Source organism: Taudactylus pleione, unplaced genomic scaffold (genome assembly GCF_031769625.1).
Source record: "Taudactylus pleione unplaced genomic scaffold, aTauple2 ptg000019l, whole genome shotgun sequence".
NCBI classification, from domain to species: Eukaryota; Metazoa; Chordata; class Amphibia; order Anura; family Myobatrachidae; genus Taudactylus; species Taudactylus pleione.
In genome coordinates, this window is record NW_028284421.1 from 39,247,569 (window position 1) to 39,263,829 (window position 16,261).

General features: G+C 47.9%; 1 protein-coding gene across 2 annotated transcripts in view; it reads right to left on the reverse strand.

Moving 5' to 3' along the window:
- The window catches only part of NCAPH2 (non-SMC condensin II complex subunit H2), a 153,802-nt gene that overhangs the window by 80,520 nt on the left and 57,021 nt on the right, over positions 1-16,261 (reverse strand). For both annotated transcript variants that reach the window (XM_088444426.1, XM_088444419.1), the window contains exons 9-10: positions 13,522-13,611; positions 10,924-11,030 (exon numbers count right to left, since the gene is read on the reverse strand). In XM_088444426.1, coding sequence (XP_088300552.1) covers positions 10,924-11,030; positions 13,522-13,611 — 197 coding nt within the window. The remainder of the gene's footprint in view (positions 1-10,923; positions 11,031-13,521; positions 13,612-16,261) is intronic.

The following is a 16,261-nucleotide window of genomic DNA, read 5'->3' on the forward strand; positions in this document are numbered from 1 at the left end:
CCTCTGCCAGACATAGCCACAAGAATAGATAATAAAATACACAATCTGACAATGCAGTGAGCAACCCAGATGTATGTGTAATATGGCACAGTGTAGTGCGCAACCGCACTAGTGTGTTACCCAGAAAATTTCTCCAGCTGGGTGGTATCAAGTAGCCGCCGGGTGGGGCCTTCGCAATAATAAAATATTTTTTAAACCCTGCCCTTATAATGATTTAAACTTCAAATAAGATGAGAAAAATAAATAAATAAATATAATATAATATATATATTGTCATTAGAGGCCCAGTTGTCTGATTATGACAGCTGAAAAGTCTGTTGGTTCTGGTCCTTTTTATACAGTTCCCAGATACTGACCCCACTTGCAGGCTCCAAACAGAAAATATGGTAGTTGCTCAAATCAGCTTACTGACATACCACAGGTGCTTGTAAAGGGCGGGGTATACACTGAGCACAGAAAAAAGAAGGGATTTGCCCTCCAGCACACTGTAGCAAAATCAAAAATACTTAAATCTTACATGATAATAGAGATTCAGAGGTATTAGTTATATACATTTGCAAATATATGAATAAGCGCCAGGCCAATCGTCAAGGCTCCTCTATACTGGCGTCCCTAACATTAAGGGGTTCACGTCCGAGAAGCAAGGCACCCCAAAAAATTCCAGCCAAGGACCATCCCCAGGGCATCACACGAAAAGGGGAAAAAAGGGCCGGTCTAAGTAGAGCCCCTGCAGCCATGTAGATGATCTTCATGACTTCTATTTTGCAATCTGATCAGTCCAAGGTCGTAGCGCCTGGTACCGAAAGGGTAGTCTTCTTAGAAAGGCAAGAGACCACCTAAGGAGGAGTATCACATCTACTCTGTATCCTTTTCCTCTAGAATAGATAATGGAGACAGAAAACTGCGCAGAAGTCGAAACTTCCGTTCTGGATGTTTCCAGACAGCCGCCATGTTAGTCTAATTTCAGGGAGACTGAAAAGGTAAGTGGATTTAGGTTTCTTACCAAATAGGCCTGCATCCATTGATTCCTGAACATCTGTAACTGACAACTGAAGTACCTCACGAACTGTGAGAGAAAACCTCCATATCAGAGTTCTCCAGTGTCTCAGCTTCCACCTCTTCCTGTGAAGAATCATTTTCATTAGATTCTTCCTCAGACTGGAGAACTGCCGTCAAAGATATTTTTCTGGGATGCCGGTTGACGCAAACATTCGATGGTCTGGAAGAACTACTCATCATATGTATCAAATGGTCTACCGAACAGGATAAACCCTGTGCCCATTCATTGGTTGCAAAAAAGGGGGTTGGGAAGTACTGTGACCTAGCCGAGCAGCTTTCCTTTCCCTTCTGGTGGCGGCTAACTCAGAAGTTAAATCTGCCATAAACACCAGTAAAAGATTGCATCAAGGATGGAAGCATATTCACACACATCACATAGGGTATTTCCCTCTGAAAGTGCATGTGTGATTTTTTTCTTGCATTTAGAGCAAGTAAATACTTTTTGTGATGTCTTCTCTACTGTTCTAGCTGTCATAATTGCATACAGTCAGCCACACACACACTGCACACCCACCAGCCTGAAGCACAGGACAGAATGGAAGGGAGACAGGAATAGAAGAAGAGGAGCAGGCTACAGACAAGCTCCCACCTTATGGGGGCTTACAAACCCATAATTTTGGACTGGTTCCCCAGCGACTACAGCAGAGCCTGCAGCACCAGTGTCCCATCTATGTAAAATGGCGCTGCACTGTGCAGAGCGCACCAAGAGGGAGAAGGTGGCGTTGTATAATGTCCATTCACCTAAACTCCGCCCCCTCTGACGCAGGTCCACAGCCGCAATGCATGGGGGCTATACTTCTCCCCACCGGCATCCACCACAGACCTGGACCGTGGGGAGAAGCGGGGAGATACGTGACCCAGCCGCAGAATTACCGCGCTGTACAAGGGCTGCCCGCTCTCCTCCCTTTTATCATGAGGAGAGCGGTCACTATCCATCAGTGCAGGCACCAAGTGCCGAACTGAGAGCCCAGACTTCACACGGCTCCTGCTAACCAGGGGAGGTGTGTATACTCAGCGTCTGCTGCGGCTGGGGTGCTGGGCTGAAGAGGAGTGAGGACCAGCACACGCTCAAGCTTTTGCTGTGGTGGGTCTCACTAAGACAGAGGTCTCCCTTGTCTCATCAGGGCACCGGAGACAGGAAGCCATGGCGGTGCTGTCCCAGCGGCTCCCACGTAGCAGACAGGCTGTCGCAGAAAGCAGCCTGCCTGTCCTCATCAAAACATGAGATTAAAATAAATAAATAAAATAAATTCCAATAGGGCTGGAGACAGCCCACAGTGCTCCGGCTTGTCTTTGGCACATTTTTAAAATTGGGGGTAATTGGGTATAGAAGGGGAGGAGCCAGTCACATCTTTAGAAATTTTTAAAGTGCCTGACTCTTCTCGACCCACGTCTATACCCCAGTGTTGCAACTCCAGTGTCCAGTGTGGATGAAGGAGAAATATGCCCTGCGCCAGTGATATATGCGCCCTAGTGGAGTCCAGGGCAAACCAGTGTCCACATCAGCGCCTCCAGTATGTCTTCTGAGACCGTAGGCAAGACTACGTAAAAACGTGGGGATCCGCCTGACCTGTTACTCAGTAGTAAAATAACTAGAATTAGTGCTTCTGGCGCATACTTGTGAAGGATAACAGAGAAAATAAAAATTTGAAAAGTAGAAAAAAAAGGGGGAAAGAAACAGCCACTGTATGTAATACCCTTTTATATTTAGTGATTAAAAAGAAATTTGTAAAAACAGAGGCAACAATCGCCCATATGCGAGATTGTGTTAAGTACACACAATGAATCGCATAAAATTCCCAGGACGCAATCATAACATCAAACAATTAAAACATAAAATAAAGCATATCAAGAGGGCTACATATTCATAAGCCAGAGCTCGCTGTAACCCAGAAGTAATATGTAGCCAGCTCAAAATGTCCCAACTAATCAGTGTGTATATATAATTTAGTCCAGAGACCTTTTCTGGACTAAATAAGCTGTATGACTGTAATATGGTTCCCAACTGTAATGGATCGCCACTTTTATCTCGAGTAAGAGGTTTATCCCTGACAAAGCCCCAATGGGGAGAAACGCGTTGGTAGAACCTCTTATTCAACAAACCATGTTGTCCCGGGAACTGGAAGTGTACACAAACGGATACCGGAAGCACGGCTGTGCGCTCCACACTGCGTTCCAACAGCAGAGAAGATCGTGGAAACTTCGGCTAGCTAGGAGACGCTGACCATAGCGGCTCCCTGCCATGATCACAGACCAGACCAGAAAAGACAGGGAAACGGTATGTCAGCATTATAGCATACCAAAAACAACAAGGGTGAGTGAATACAGAGTGAAGAACAGACTGTATTCATTTGACTACCGAATACAGTAAAAATACCTTTTTTTTTCTGGGCTACAGTATATAACTGTAAACATTTGTGTGGTGATCCGAGCTAAGGAACAACATTCCATTACAGTTGGGAACTATATTACAGTCATACAGCTATTTAGATAGGAGGAACAGGTCTCTGGAATAATATGTATGTATGTATGTATGTATGTATGTATGTATGTATGTATATATATACACATACACACATACATATATATACATACACATATATACATATATATATATATATATATATACATACACATATATATATATATATACATATATATACATATATATACATACACACACATATATATATATACATATATATACATACACACACATATATATATATACATATATATACATACACACACATATATATATATATATATATATATATATATATATATATATATATATATACATATATATATATATACATACACACACACACACACACACACACATATATACACACACACACACACACACACACACACAGAGATTAAGTGGGACATTTTGAGCTGGCTACATCATACTGCTGGGTTACAGCGAGCTCTGACTTATGTATAATGTAGCCCTCTTGATATACTTTATATTATTACATTTTAATTTATTGGATGTTATGATTTGCGTCCTGGGAATTTTACGTGATTCATTGTGTGCGTACTTCATTTTGCATAAGGGCGATTGTAGCCTCTGTTTTTATACATACCCTTTTAGATTTAGTGATTAAACAGAATTGTATTACATACAGTGGATGTTTTCTTCCCCCATTTTTCTACTTTTCTAATTTTTCTTTTCTCTACTATCCCACTTCTCCTTACTTCTGTTATCCTTCACAAGTATGCGCCAGAAGCACCAATTATTTTTTGAAATTCCCACCAGCAGAGGAAGCTGGTCTACTTCTATCTAGGCTGCAACTTAACTCAATCTTTCCAGTTCAAGATGTGTACAGATAGTTTACTATACTAAAAATCAGTAAAATAACTAGATATGAAAACAACAAGAGATATGGTAAGAACTTACCTTTGTTATCTCTGTTTCTACGAAGTCCATAGGGTCCACAGGGTTGACCTTGGGGGTATAAGCTGGATCTGGATCCACAGGCACCACGCAGTTAAAGCTTTGCTGCTCCCAGGATGCACTTGGGTCCGTCCTCCTCTATACCCCGCCCCCGGCCACAGGCACCTCAGTTGGTAAGCAGCTAAGGCCGGAGGAGGAGACTAAACAGAGAGAAGGAAGACTGGAACACAGAAGAAACCATACTCACAGAAATGGGAGACGGAAAACCGGTGACCAGCCACACAGCCCATTTGAAGCCAGGTGCGTCAGGGCGGGCGCCCTGTGGACCCTATGGACTTCGTAGAAACAGAGATAACAAAAGGTAAGTTCTTACCATATCTCTTGTTTTCTACTTCAGGGTCCATAGGGGGTCCACAGGGTTGACCTTGGGGATGTCCCAAAGCAGTTCAACTAAGGGCGGGGACGCTCCTGTGCTGAAAGGAGTACCCGGCGCCCAAAGGATGCATCCTGAGAGGCGAAGGTGTCAAACGCATAGAACCTCAAAAACGTTTGAATGGAAGACCAAGTGGCCGCCTTACACAGCTGAACAGCGGAGGCGCCACGTCTAGCAGCCCAAGAGGGACCCACAGAACGAGTGGAATGAGCCTTAACAGAGGCTGGCACAGGTAAACCCTCCTGTGCATAAGCCTCACAACGGGCTAACGTTTGCTTGTTGGCAGGCCAACCCCTCTTGTGAAAACCGAAGAGGACAAAGAAAGAATCCGACTTCCTAACCGAAGCAGTCCGGTCCACGTACATTCTAAGTGCCCGGACTACATCTAAGGAAGCCTCACCAGCGGAAAGATCAGGTGACTGAAAAGCTGGCACGACAAGCTCCTGATTAATGTGGAACTTGGAAACCACTTTGGGCAAAAACTCAGGACGAGTGCGGAGCACCGCTCTGTCCTGGTGTAAAATCAGAAAAGGGGGGCGACAGGAAAGCGCCCCCAATTCTGACAACCTCCTGGCAGAAGCAATTGCCAGGAGAAAAACCGTCTTGAATGTCAGCCACTTGAGCTCCACCGACTCAAGAGGCTCAAACGGAGGACCCTGCAGGACCCGCAGAACCACCGCCAAGTCCCAAGGAGCCACAGGAGGCACAAAGGGAGGCTGGATCCTGAGAACACCTTGGAAAAAGGTGTGAACATCCGGCAGTATTGCAATCCGCCGTTGAAACCACATGGACAAGGCGGACACATGAACCTTCAGAGATGCAAGGCGTAAGCCGAGGTCCAATCCTGATTGAAGAAATTCCAAGATCCTAGAAACTCGGAACACCTGAGGATCATAATGTCTGGACTCACACCACTGAAAATAAGTGTGCCACACCCTGTGATAAATCCGTGCTGAAGTAGGCTTGCGTGCCCTGAGCATGGTACCAATAACCGAACTGGAGAAGCCCCGAGACCTCAAGACGGCTGTCTCAAGAGCCACGCCGTCAAAGACAGCCGACCCAGATCCGGGTAAAGGCAGGGCCCTTGAGACAATCGGTCCCGACGCTGAGGAAGAAGGTACGGAGCGTCGATGGAGAGACACCTCAGATCGGAGTACCAAGGACGTCTGGGCCACGCCGGAGACACCAGCACGAGCGTGCCGCCGTCCTGCTTGAACATCCGCAGAACCCGAGGAAGTAAGGATATCGGAGGAAACAGATACGCCAGGTGAAACGTCCATTTCACCGACAGCGCGTCTACCAGACTGGCGCCTGCGTCTCTTGTCCTTGACTTGTGATTGTGACGGGAGGCCATCAAGTCCAGCTCTGGCAGCCCCCACCTGTCCACGAGTAGCTGAAACACCTCTGGGTGAAGCGACCATTCCCCGGGATGCACGTCGTGACGGCTGAGGAAGTCCGCCTCCCAATTGAGGACTCCGGGAATGAAGACTGCCGAGATCGCTGGAATGTGACACTCCGCCCAAGCAAGGATGCGAGACACCTCCGACATCGCTGCCCGACTGCGAGTTCCTCCTTGGTGGTTGATATACGCCACCGTGGTGGCGTTGTCGGACTGCACCTGAACCGCCCTTCCGTGAAGAGCGGGACCGGATGACTGCAGGGCCCGGTATACTGCCCGCAGTTTCAGAATGTTGATGGGAAGAGCTTCTTCCGCAGACCAACGACCCTGAAGTGTCAACGAGCCGGTCACTGCCCCCCAACCCCGAAGACTGGCATCCGTCGTGAGCAGGACCCAGTCCGGGATCCAAAAGGGGCGCCCCTCAACCAGATGAGCTGTTTGAAGCCACCAAGCCAAAGACTGCCGAACCTCCGGGGACAACACCAGCAACTGAGAGCGGATCCGGTGAGGTAACCCGTTCCATTCCGATAGAATCAGCCCCTGCAGGGGCCGGGAATGGAACTGGGCAAATTCCACCATGTCGAATGTTGACACCATGGAGCCCAGAACTCTCATAGCCGAATGGACCGACAGGCGGCAACTGCTCAGGCAACTGTGTATCCTCAGCTGCAGTTAGGAGACCTTCTCCGGGGTCAGGAAGATTCTTTGCTGACGAAAATCCAGCAGGGCTCCCAAATGAACCATCCGCTGAGATGGAATCAGGGAGGACTTTTTCCAATTTATCAGCCACCCGTGCGCTTGCAGGCAAGCGATCGTCAGGTGGAGATGTTGAAGCAGTACCTCCGGGGAGCTCGCCAGCAACAGGAGGTCGTCCAGATACGGCAGCAGCCGTACATTCTGGTTCCGAAGATGTGCGGCCATGACCGCCATAATCTTCGTGAACACCCTCGGTGCCGTGGAGAAACCAAAGGGTAGCGCCCGGAACTGATAATGGTGTTGAAGGATAGCGAACCTCAGATACCGCTGGTGCGAAGGTGCTATCGGAACATGGAGGTAGGCGTCCTGGATATCCAGGGACACCATGTAATCCCCCGGTTCCATCGCCAGAATGATGGAACGTAACGTTTCCATCCTGAACTTGGGAACTCTGAGGAATCTGTTCAGAGACTTCAAGTTGAGGATAGGGCGATGAGAACCATTGGGTTTCCGCACCAGAAACAGAGAATAGTACCCCGTCCCTCGTTGTAATTGAGGAACGGGAACAATGACCCCTGCTGTCAGCAAGGACTCTATAGCTTCCTGAATCTGTAAGGACTTGGTCGTATCCTGAGAAGGACTCGTGCAGAAAAACTGGTGGGGCGGTCTGTGCCGAAAAGACAGGGCGTACCCCTGGGAGACCACTTCTCGAACCCAGGCATCCGTGGTGGTATTGTGCCAGCACTGGGCAAATAGAAGAAGTCGGCCTCCCACTCTGGGGTCCCCCAGAGGGAGGCCCGTCCCATCAGGCAGAAGGTTTATCTTCCTGCTGGGAAGAAGGGCGCCTGGCACTCCAGGCCTGTGTCTTGGGCTTAGAAGCGGCCTTGGTCGTCGACTGCCTCGGGAAGGACTGACCTTTGGCCTTGCCCTGAACCCGAAAGGACCGAAAAGCAGAGCTCCGCACCTTGGTAGGTGCAGAAGCCGAAGGGAGGAAGGCTGATTTAGATTTAGAGTCTGGACCAAAAAGCAACTCCCCATTAAAAGGTAAGGCCTCCAGCCCCTTTTTGGAGTCAGCGTCAGCTCTCCAAGACCTCAGCCACAAGGACCGACGCGCCGACACAGCTGCAGCCGACACCCGAGAGGTCAGCAGGCTTGCATCTAACGATGCTTCCCCAATGTAGGAAGCCGCATCCCTCATTTGACCTATCAACGCTCTCTGGATCTCCGGAGCATCTTCCGGAAAGGTATCCTCCAAAGCATTGGCCCAGCTCTCGATGGCCTTAGCCACCCAAGAGATGGCCATGGACGGATGGGCCACCGCCCCCGAGAGAGAGTAGATAGACTTTAAACAAGTCTCCACCTTCCTGTCCGTGGGATCTTTCAGGGAGGAGATTGACGGCAAAGGCAGCGTAGTGCTTTTAATTAAGCGGGTAACGTGGGAATCCACCGCGGGAGGAGTTTCCCACTTCCTGCAATGAGCCTCCGGAAACAGATAGTTCGAAGCCAACCGCTTCTGCGGTTGGAACCTCTTGCTGGGCAACTGCCAGGCCCCTGCCATATGATCCGTCAACTGATCGGACAGGGGAAAAAACAGTCAAAGCTACTTTGGCCGTTTTAAAATTTGGGTACTTTGACCTGGGGGCCGGCACATCCTCCTCAATGTGAAGGATGGCCCGCACCGCCCTAACCAATGCCGGCACATTAATGGAAGACTTAGCCTCCACCTCCTGGGCCCCGGCATCCGAGTCAGAGTCTTCATGGATCTCCCCGTCATCCGAAGACACGTCCGTGTCCGTGAACTGAGCCGCCAGTGAAGCCGGAACGGAACGCTTGGACGCCCGAGGGGGCAAATCACTGTGCAACATAGATTGAAAAGCCGATGACGAAGCCGCCAGGCTCTGAACAGAGCTGGAGAGGACGTCCACCCAAGGCGGGGGTACTGCCTGAGGAAAGCCCTGAAAAGGTACCATCGACTGCTGCGGCACCGTGGGGGATTACACGTAGACCGGCAAACTCGCATAAGGACCCAGAGTCTGAGACCCGGGAGGAGACTGTACCAGAGGCGTCACACCCGGGGAACGGGGGATGGTAGGCTGGGGCAACGCCCTAGAAGGGGCCGCAGTCGGGACCGCAAGTCGGTCCACGATCGACGCCAGCACTTGCGTAAACATCGCCCACGGAGGATCCTGCGCCACCGGGGGTTTAGAAGGTCCAGGTACCAACTGGCACCGCCCACACAGACCGTCCTGAGACAAATCCGCCCCGTCAACTCCTGCCTTATAGCGTCGGCAGGAAACCAACACAGGAGACACGGAGCGCTCATTCTCCTCATCAGACATGACACAAACTTTTTTGCAATAAAAGTGTCTCACCGAAACGAGGTAAGGCGTATAACACCCACGCACTCCCAAGTATGCAACACAAACAGCCCACAATCTGGTACTGAGTAGCACACCGCTGTATGTGACGGACCTCACAAATACGTAGATCTATATAAGTGAGGTACACAGAAAGAACACCCCTCCCCCACGCACCTGCGGGCCGTAGGAGAAGGAAAGGGATAGGTAAAACGCTGACAGTAAGTAGAAAAAGCACTGACAGCAGCACTAGCAATAGTCACATACCATGCAGGAAGATATACTCACTGCACCTTCAGCTACAATCAACCTCCCAGATTCAGTGTCTGGGAGGGCTATAGCGCTGCGAACACTGTCCTGATCAGGGGAGAGGTACGCAGGGGGACCGGTCCACTGGAAGCCTGCCTGGGAGCTCTGCGTTGCTGCCTGGGAAGATGGCCGCCGGAGAGCTCTGAGGAGGAGTGGCCGAGAGAGCACAGCCCAGCGACGCCAGCATGCTTGAGAGAAGGCGCGCTGGGCTGAGGGGAGGAGCCGCTCAAGCAGGGAAGGCTGCCTCCCCTGCTAGTATGGAACCCCAGGGACGCCGTTCCCTGCCGGCCTTACACCCTGGTGGTCCAGCGGACACGCGGGGTAATCCACAGAGGGGGGAGCCCGCCGCCGCTACTAGCGCCGCAGGTCTGTCCCCAGAGACAAGCGGCATAAAGACTGCATAACTTCCCCCGCGCGCAGCGCTCACAGCGCTGCACGCGGCTTACCTGGCCCCTTGAGTCCGGCAGCAGTCTGTGGGAGGTCCCGGAGCCACGCTAGCACTGACTCCGGGGTCCCGCTGCGATCCCCGGATCAGTACCGGCGTCGCAGCGCCAGCGGGGCTTGTTGGAGCGGCAGCATGGACGTCCAGATGGACAGTCTTATGCTGCCGCTCTGAAGATAGTAAAAAAATAAAATAATAAAATCTTTAAAAAAAAAAAAAAAATTAAAACAAAGCTTAGGGGCTGCTTATGCAGCCCCACTGCTCCAGGGTGACCCGACTCCGGCCGGGTACCAGCTAAAACTGAGGTGCCTGTGGCCGGGGGCGGGGTATAGAGGAGGACGGACCCAAGTGCATCCTGGGAGCAGCAAAGCTTTAACTGCGTGGTGCCCGTGGATCCAGATCCAGCTATACCCCAAGGTCAACCCTGTGGACCCCCTATGGACCCTGAAGTACAAAAAAAAACATAAAAATAAGCTTGGGCGGCTTAAAGCAGCCCCACTGTTAAAAATTGTGAACCAGCTCCTGCCGGACACCAACGAAACAGAGTTGCTCTCAGGCTGTGGACAGGGTATAGGAGAAAGGACCGGAGCATCGTGGGATTGAAAAGCTTTGCCGTCTGGTCCTGCAGGTCACACCTACACCCCCCATTGTCTCTCCTGTAGAGCCCTATGGACCCTGAAGAAGAAATAACAGTATCCAGTAACAAATGCATTCTGCGGTGCAGTATAAAACTCTGCACTGCTATATGACCTTTTGTGATATGAAATACTTGAAGCAAGGAAATAAAATGAAAAGAAAAATGGTATATTAAGATCATACGCATACCTGCTGTCGCACAATATGCTCTGCAGGCTCCATTTCTGCATCGTCTGCTTCATGGTGGTCTTCCAGTGGGACAAATCCCCCATCATCACCATTATCTATAGCAGGTGCTAAGGTAAAGATAATATGAACACCTTCATAAATTTTGTAAGAATATGGGCAGCATAGACCACATACGCTGAAATGTTACCATCTGTACTTTGATAGCTATAGGTTTAATCAGAACCTTATGTTAGCCAGTCCACATTTTACAATGCTTATGGATGTGGGCACTAATACAATAACCTTAAGTCCCAGTTACGGCACATGATTTTCAGATGCTCTTTAGGTTGGCACACAAGCTAGTTATAATACACACATTTTGTAATAGTCATTTGCCCTAAGAGACCAAACTGGATACATTTTATTGTTAATTGAATAATTACTACCTTATAGTCTTCTGAATAAAAGTGAAGCCATTGCATGACTTAGACCATGATCAATCTAAGGCATTAGGAGCTCGATCAAATTAGCACGCGAGTCGCCACTCTTTATGCCGCACTTATGGTACCACCATACTCGCGGATTGTTGTTCACAGCCCAATAGGGTTGCGTACAAAAATGTGGAAGAGCATCTAATTGGATCGAGACTTATAACTTATTTTGAAAGCTTAAGTAACTTTAGTGACTAAACCCCCCTTGCAAAATGGGGGAGGGGCAATACAATATAGGATTTCTTTAAAAAAATAAATTATAAAATATGTACACAATTATATTAAGCCCTCTGAAATAGGTCTCAACTTTAAAGTGGACCATATGGTTTTGCCTTTCAGGTCAGAAGAGCTCTGCATAATCATAAAACAGAAGTTTCTCGCTTCAAGCTGCCAATCACTATTATCCAGAATTTTGCATAGATACTCAATTTTCAAACTGAATAAAGATAGAGATGATTAACCAGATCCCTGGTTTAGAACTTCACTATGACACAAACATGAACAATCACGACCCACAATGGTGCAAACAAAACTTAGAGGGGAAGACATGTAGAGATGACAGGCCAGAAGTGCCCAAAATTAAAAAGGGTATCAGATATCCTTGAATAGTGAAAGACCCAAGAGTCAAACTTTTCCCAACAAGTAAAACCCCAACCATTTCAGTGTCCCAGCTTGAAGTCAGAAGAATTTACTTATAGATGTCACAAGCTTTTGTGCCTCCAGTTTTGAACTGCCATTATCTTGTTTAAGAACTAAAATTCTTGAGGCAGGCAGCATATTTTGACAGGCTATAGCAGGCTCAGTAAGCTAAAGCACTGAAGACGAGAGACCCAGTCATGCCAGTATTTCCTCTATTTACTGGTTTGTGCCAAGCAGCAGTCTCCAGAAGAACGAACAGGACTCATTGTTCCACAGGGATGTAGTGAATTTACCTATGATCGGGATGCTGGCAGTCGAAATCCCAACGCCAGAATCCCAACCCGTGGCCAGAAAACCGGAGCCGGAATCCAGACATGAGTTGAGATGATGACAGCCGGCACCCCGATCGTAAGAAAAATGGGATGGGTTAGCTGTTAGCCAGGGGGGGGGGGGGGGGGGGGGGGGGGGGGAATAGGGTAAGGCACCACGTGGGTGTTAGAGTCAGGCTGCGGGGACAGGGGGGTTAGGGTTTGGCACCACCAGGGGAGGGTAATAGAGCATACACACAGTCAGATTTGTCAGATGAACAATTGAACGATTTTTGACTGCATTAAAATGAATGGAATCGTCCAAGTCTGACTGCAAACACATCAGATGACATATCGTTATCTGACCATCGGGAACACGCATCGTTCATCTGACAGATATGTCAGATTTTCCTTCAGATATGAACGATTTTTTAAATCGTTATCATTCAGATCTGAAGAAAAATCTGACAGTGTGTATGCACCATTAGAATACTTACCTAGCCCGTCGGGAATCTGAGCATCGGGATGCCTCTGTCTGTGCTTTGACAGCAGACATCCAGACTGCCGGTCTCCCATACCAAACTCATTCCACAGGCACCTGCACTGAATCGTGAATGCAGTTCTTGCCGATTACCATGTTAAATAACAAAAGGCTTTTGGCTATTCATCAAATGCCATGTGAATACGGTGCTTGTTTGTTTGAGTAAACATCCACTCACATTCATTCCTACCTGAGAATGCAGATATCGGAAGGCGCCATGGCGATGGTCCTGTCTGTAGTAATGACTAGCCAATCCCTACCTTAGGTGGCAAAGGATTTTGTTGTGAAAAGGGGGTGAACAATTCACATGCAGAAACCAGGTGGATTATTATTTTTTTGGTTGGACAACACCCTGCCACAGTCAACGGGATATTCAAATGCTCTGTCACCCAAATTTATGTAAAAGCATAGAATAACGTTAACAAGGACAAAGGACATATGCGTACCTACTCTACATGAGCGACAAAAACAAGAGAGGGGGGCAGTGGAACAGAAGCGCTATTTTCCAATACCTGCCTTCTAGGAGTCAAAAAAAATACTCAACTAACTGAAGGAGAAATCATCTTTGTGTGTATCAGATTAAAAACTCTACCCCAAAAAGAATACCATCTGCAATATATTCAAATAAAAACCCTCTAACCATTATCATCAGAGAAGTTCAGCACAGGAACAGGCAAGTTACAGTTTTCCTCAAGGTTCTCATTATTTGCTTGTTCTCCATTCTTCACACCTAGAAAAGACCAACAGGGAATTACAACAGCTACAAAAACTCTAGCAGTATTCCCCAAACCCGATCCTCATGGACCCCCTAACATGCATGTTTTTCAGATTATCTAGCTGGAGCAAAGGCGTGTTTAATTGACTAACATAATAGATCTACACTTGGTACCATTTATTCTTGGGAATACGCACTGTAAGGGTTCCATGAGGACACAGTTTGAGAAACACCGATATAGGACTAAGGACTGTAGTCATTGAGAAGGGCAAGCACACATTTTGAGAGAGGTCACCTTTATTAAACTGACTGCTCAAAAGATTTACATCTCAATCAGCGATTATCAATAATACATCTAGAATACAATCAATGAAGACAAACTGTATAAAAGGTATGTTTTCAATTCTTATTACAATACACAAAGTAGTGAGATAGAGTCCACACAGTGCAGTCCTTGTATAAGGTGCCACTGACCCCAGCTGTCTTTTCATCAGGATGTGCAATATACAAATAAAACGGTAAGAAAAAAAAAAATAAAATAAATATATATATATATATATATATATATATATATAAAAATAAATAAATAAAAGAGTTATGGTAGACTTACCATTGCTAACTTCGAGGTCCATAGGGTCCACAGGTATACCATGGTTAATGTGGTTAGAGATCCAGGCACCAAAAAGTTAAAGCTTTCAGCTCCCAGGATGCCTTGAGTCCTCCTCCATATATAACCCACCCTCAGCCACAGGCCTTCAGTTTTGTAAACAAGCCTCAAAAGGAAAGAAGGAAGAACATCGTACACCAGAAGCGCTCTCACACAAGATAAGAGCATCAATGACCGAAATAAAAAAATACCCAATGCAGCCAGGTTGGGTACCCTGTGGACCCTATGGACCTCGAAAGAAAAAGTTATCAATTTTAAGTCTACTATAACTTTTCTTCTTCGGGGTCCATAGGAATCCCCTAAAGCAGTTCCACTAAGGGAGGGGGGATGCAAATGAGCAGAAAAGAGCACTCATCGCCCAAAGGAAGAATCCTGAAAGGCTAAAGTTTCAAAGGCGTAGAACCTAAGAAGAGTGTGGACAGACGACCACGGGGCTGCCTTGCACAATTGTTCAGCAGAGGTACCACAAACTAAATGCCCACGATGGCCCTATAGACCGAGTATAATGTGCAGTCACCGTGTTTGGGACAGGGAGATCAGCCTGTGTGTACACCTGAGAGATAATCATCAGTGATCGCAAATATGCGCTATACTGCGTATTTTACCCGGTATCGGGGACTAACTTTTTCGGAATGGGTCCCTGGGGATGTGCTCCGCTGCAGCCAATCCTTGGCTCCCCCTTAAATGAGTGATTGACTGCAGACAATAAAAAGCAGACATTTCAGGGACTGACGTGACAGTGATGGCTCCTGCACCTGGAGTGAAGACATCCTCCAGTAAGTGTGCGGGTGACTGGTGCTCTAGCTCAGCTCGAGGCAGAGCAAGGGTGCTATAGTGCATGCTGTGCGGGCCGCCGGGACCCGCCAGGGGTATTTGTGGGGCCCGCTTCTGTGTGCACCGGAGATAGGAGTTGCCCGACTACTGCCAGGCAGCTGTCCATACTTGCCGGCCCGGCAGCATGGAGTGATATTTGTGACAGGCAGTCTAGCAAATTGTCTGCCTGTCATTACAGTGCGGAGGTCCTACGGAGCTCAGTGTGGTGAGCAAAGTCGTCCAGAGAAGTGACAGAGTTACCCGCAGCCAGCACACTGTAATGACAGGCAGCCAATCTGATATCTCCATGGCCTGGCAGCAGTGACATTTACTTCTGCCCACACTGATTTTTTTTTTAATGTATATTATAAGCCCCCTTGTGTGCTTCTGCCCCAGCCCCCCATATGGGTGCCTCTGCCCCCCCACCCTGCCCTCTCCCCATGTGCGCCTCTGCCTTCCCCTCCCGCCTCTCCCCATGTGTGGATCCGCTGGATTGCTTTGGTTGGGCTGCTTCAGGGCACCGCATTATAAACAAACACATTTTCCTTTTTGCACCTCTATTGTTTGTTTAATATATACTGTATTATTTTTAAACCTCTATTTTTCACCTTCTTACATATTCAGCAGTAGCTGCTCTTATCAATCTTACACTTTCTTAAACTTGGGAGTGATGCCCTGGGGTGGCTCAGCTGGGCCTGTTTGGGGGGTGTCCTGCGCTCTGGATTTCAACCCCAGTATGTTAGGGACCTATCCTCAGAGGTTACCTGGGCGCGGTGGGTAGGCCCATAACCATGATTATGCTAAAACATATGTATTACAAAATTCTATTGCATAATGTATTATACATATTCTGATGTAATCCTGCATCTTTGTAGCCTGGCAGCACTTGACTTTACCAGGTGACTCAGTCGCAGCCCGATCATGGTGTAACCCATAGATGGTGAAGCGGTGACATGTCACATAGGTGCATGTCGCCTCCCGCTTCAGTGATGCATTGACAAAAGCAGAGTAGGTTGCAGTGCAATGAATTTGAATCAGAATTTATATATTTTTTCCTGTTGGGGCCAATGTGTTTATATATTTTTCCTGTGCAGGACATTTTTTATCCCATCAGGGGCATGGTGTGTGTTTTTCTTCATGTGTTTGTTCTTGCCCTAACAGGGCCTAAGTTATCTGCTACATGCT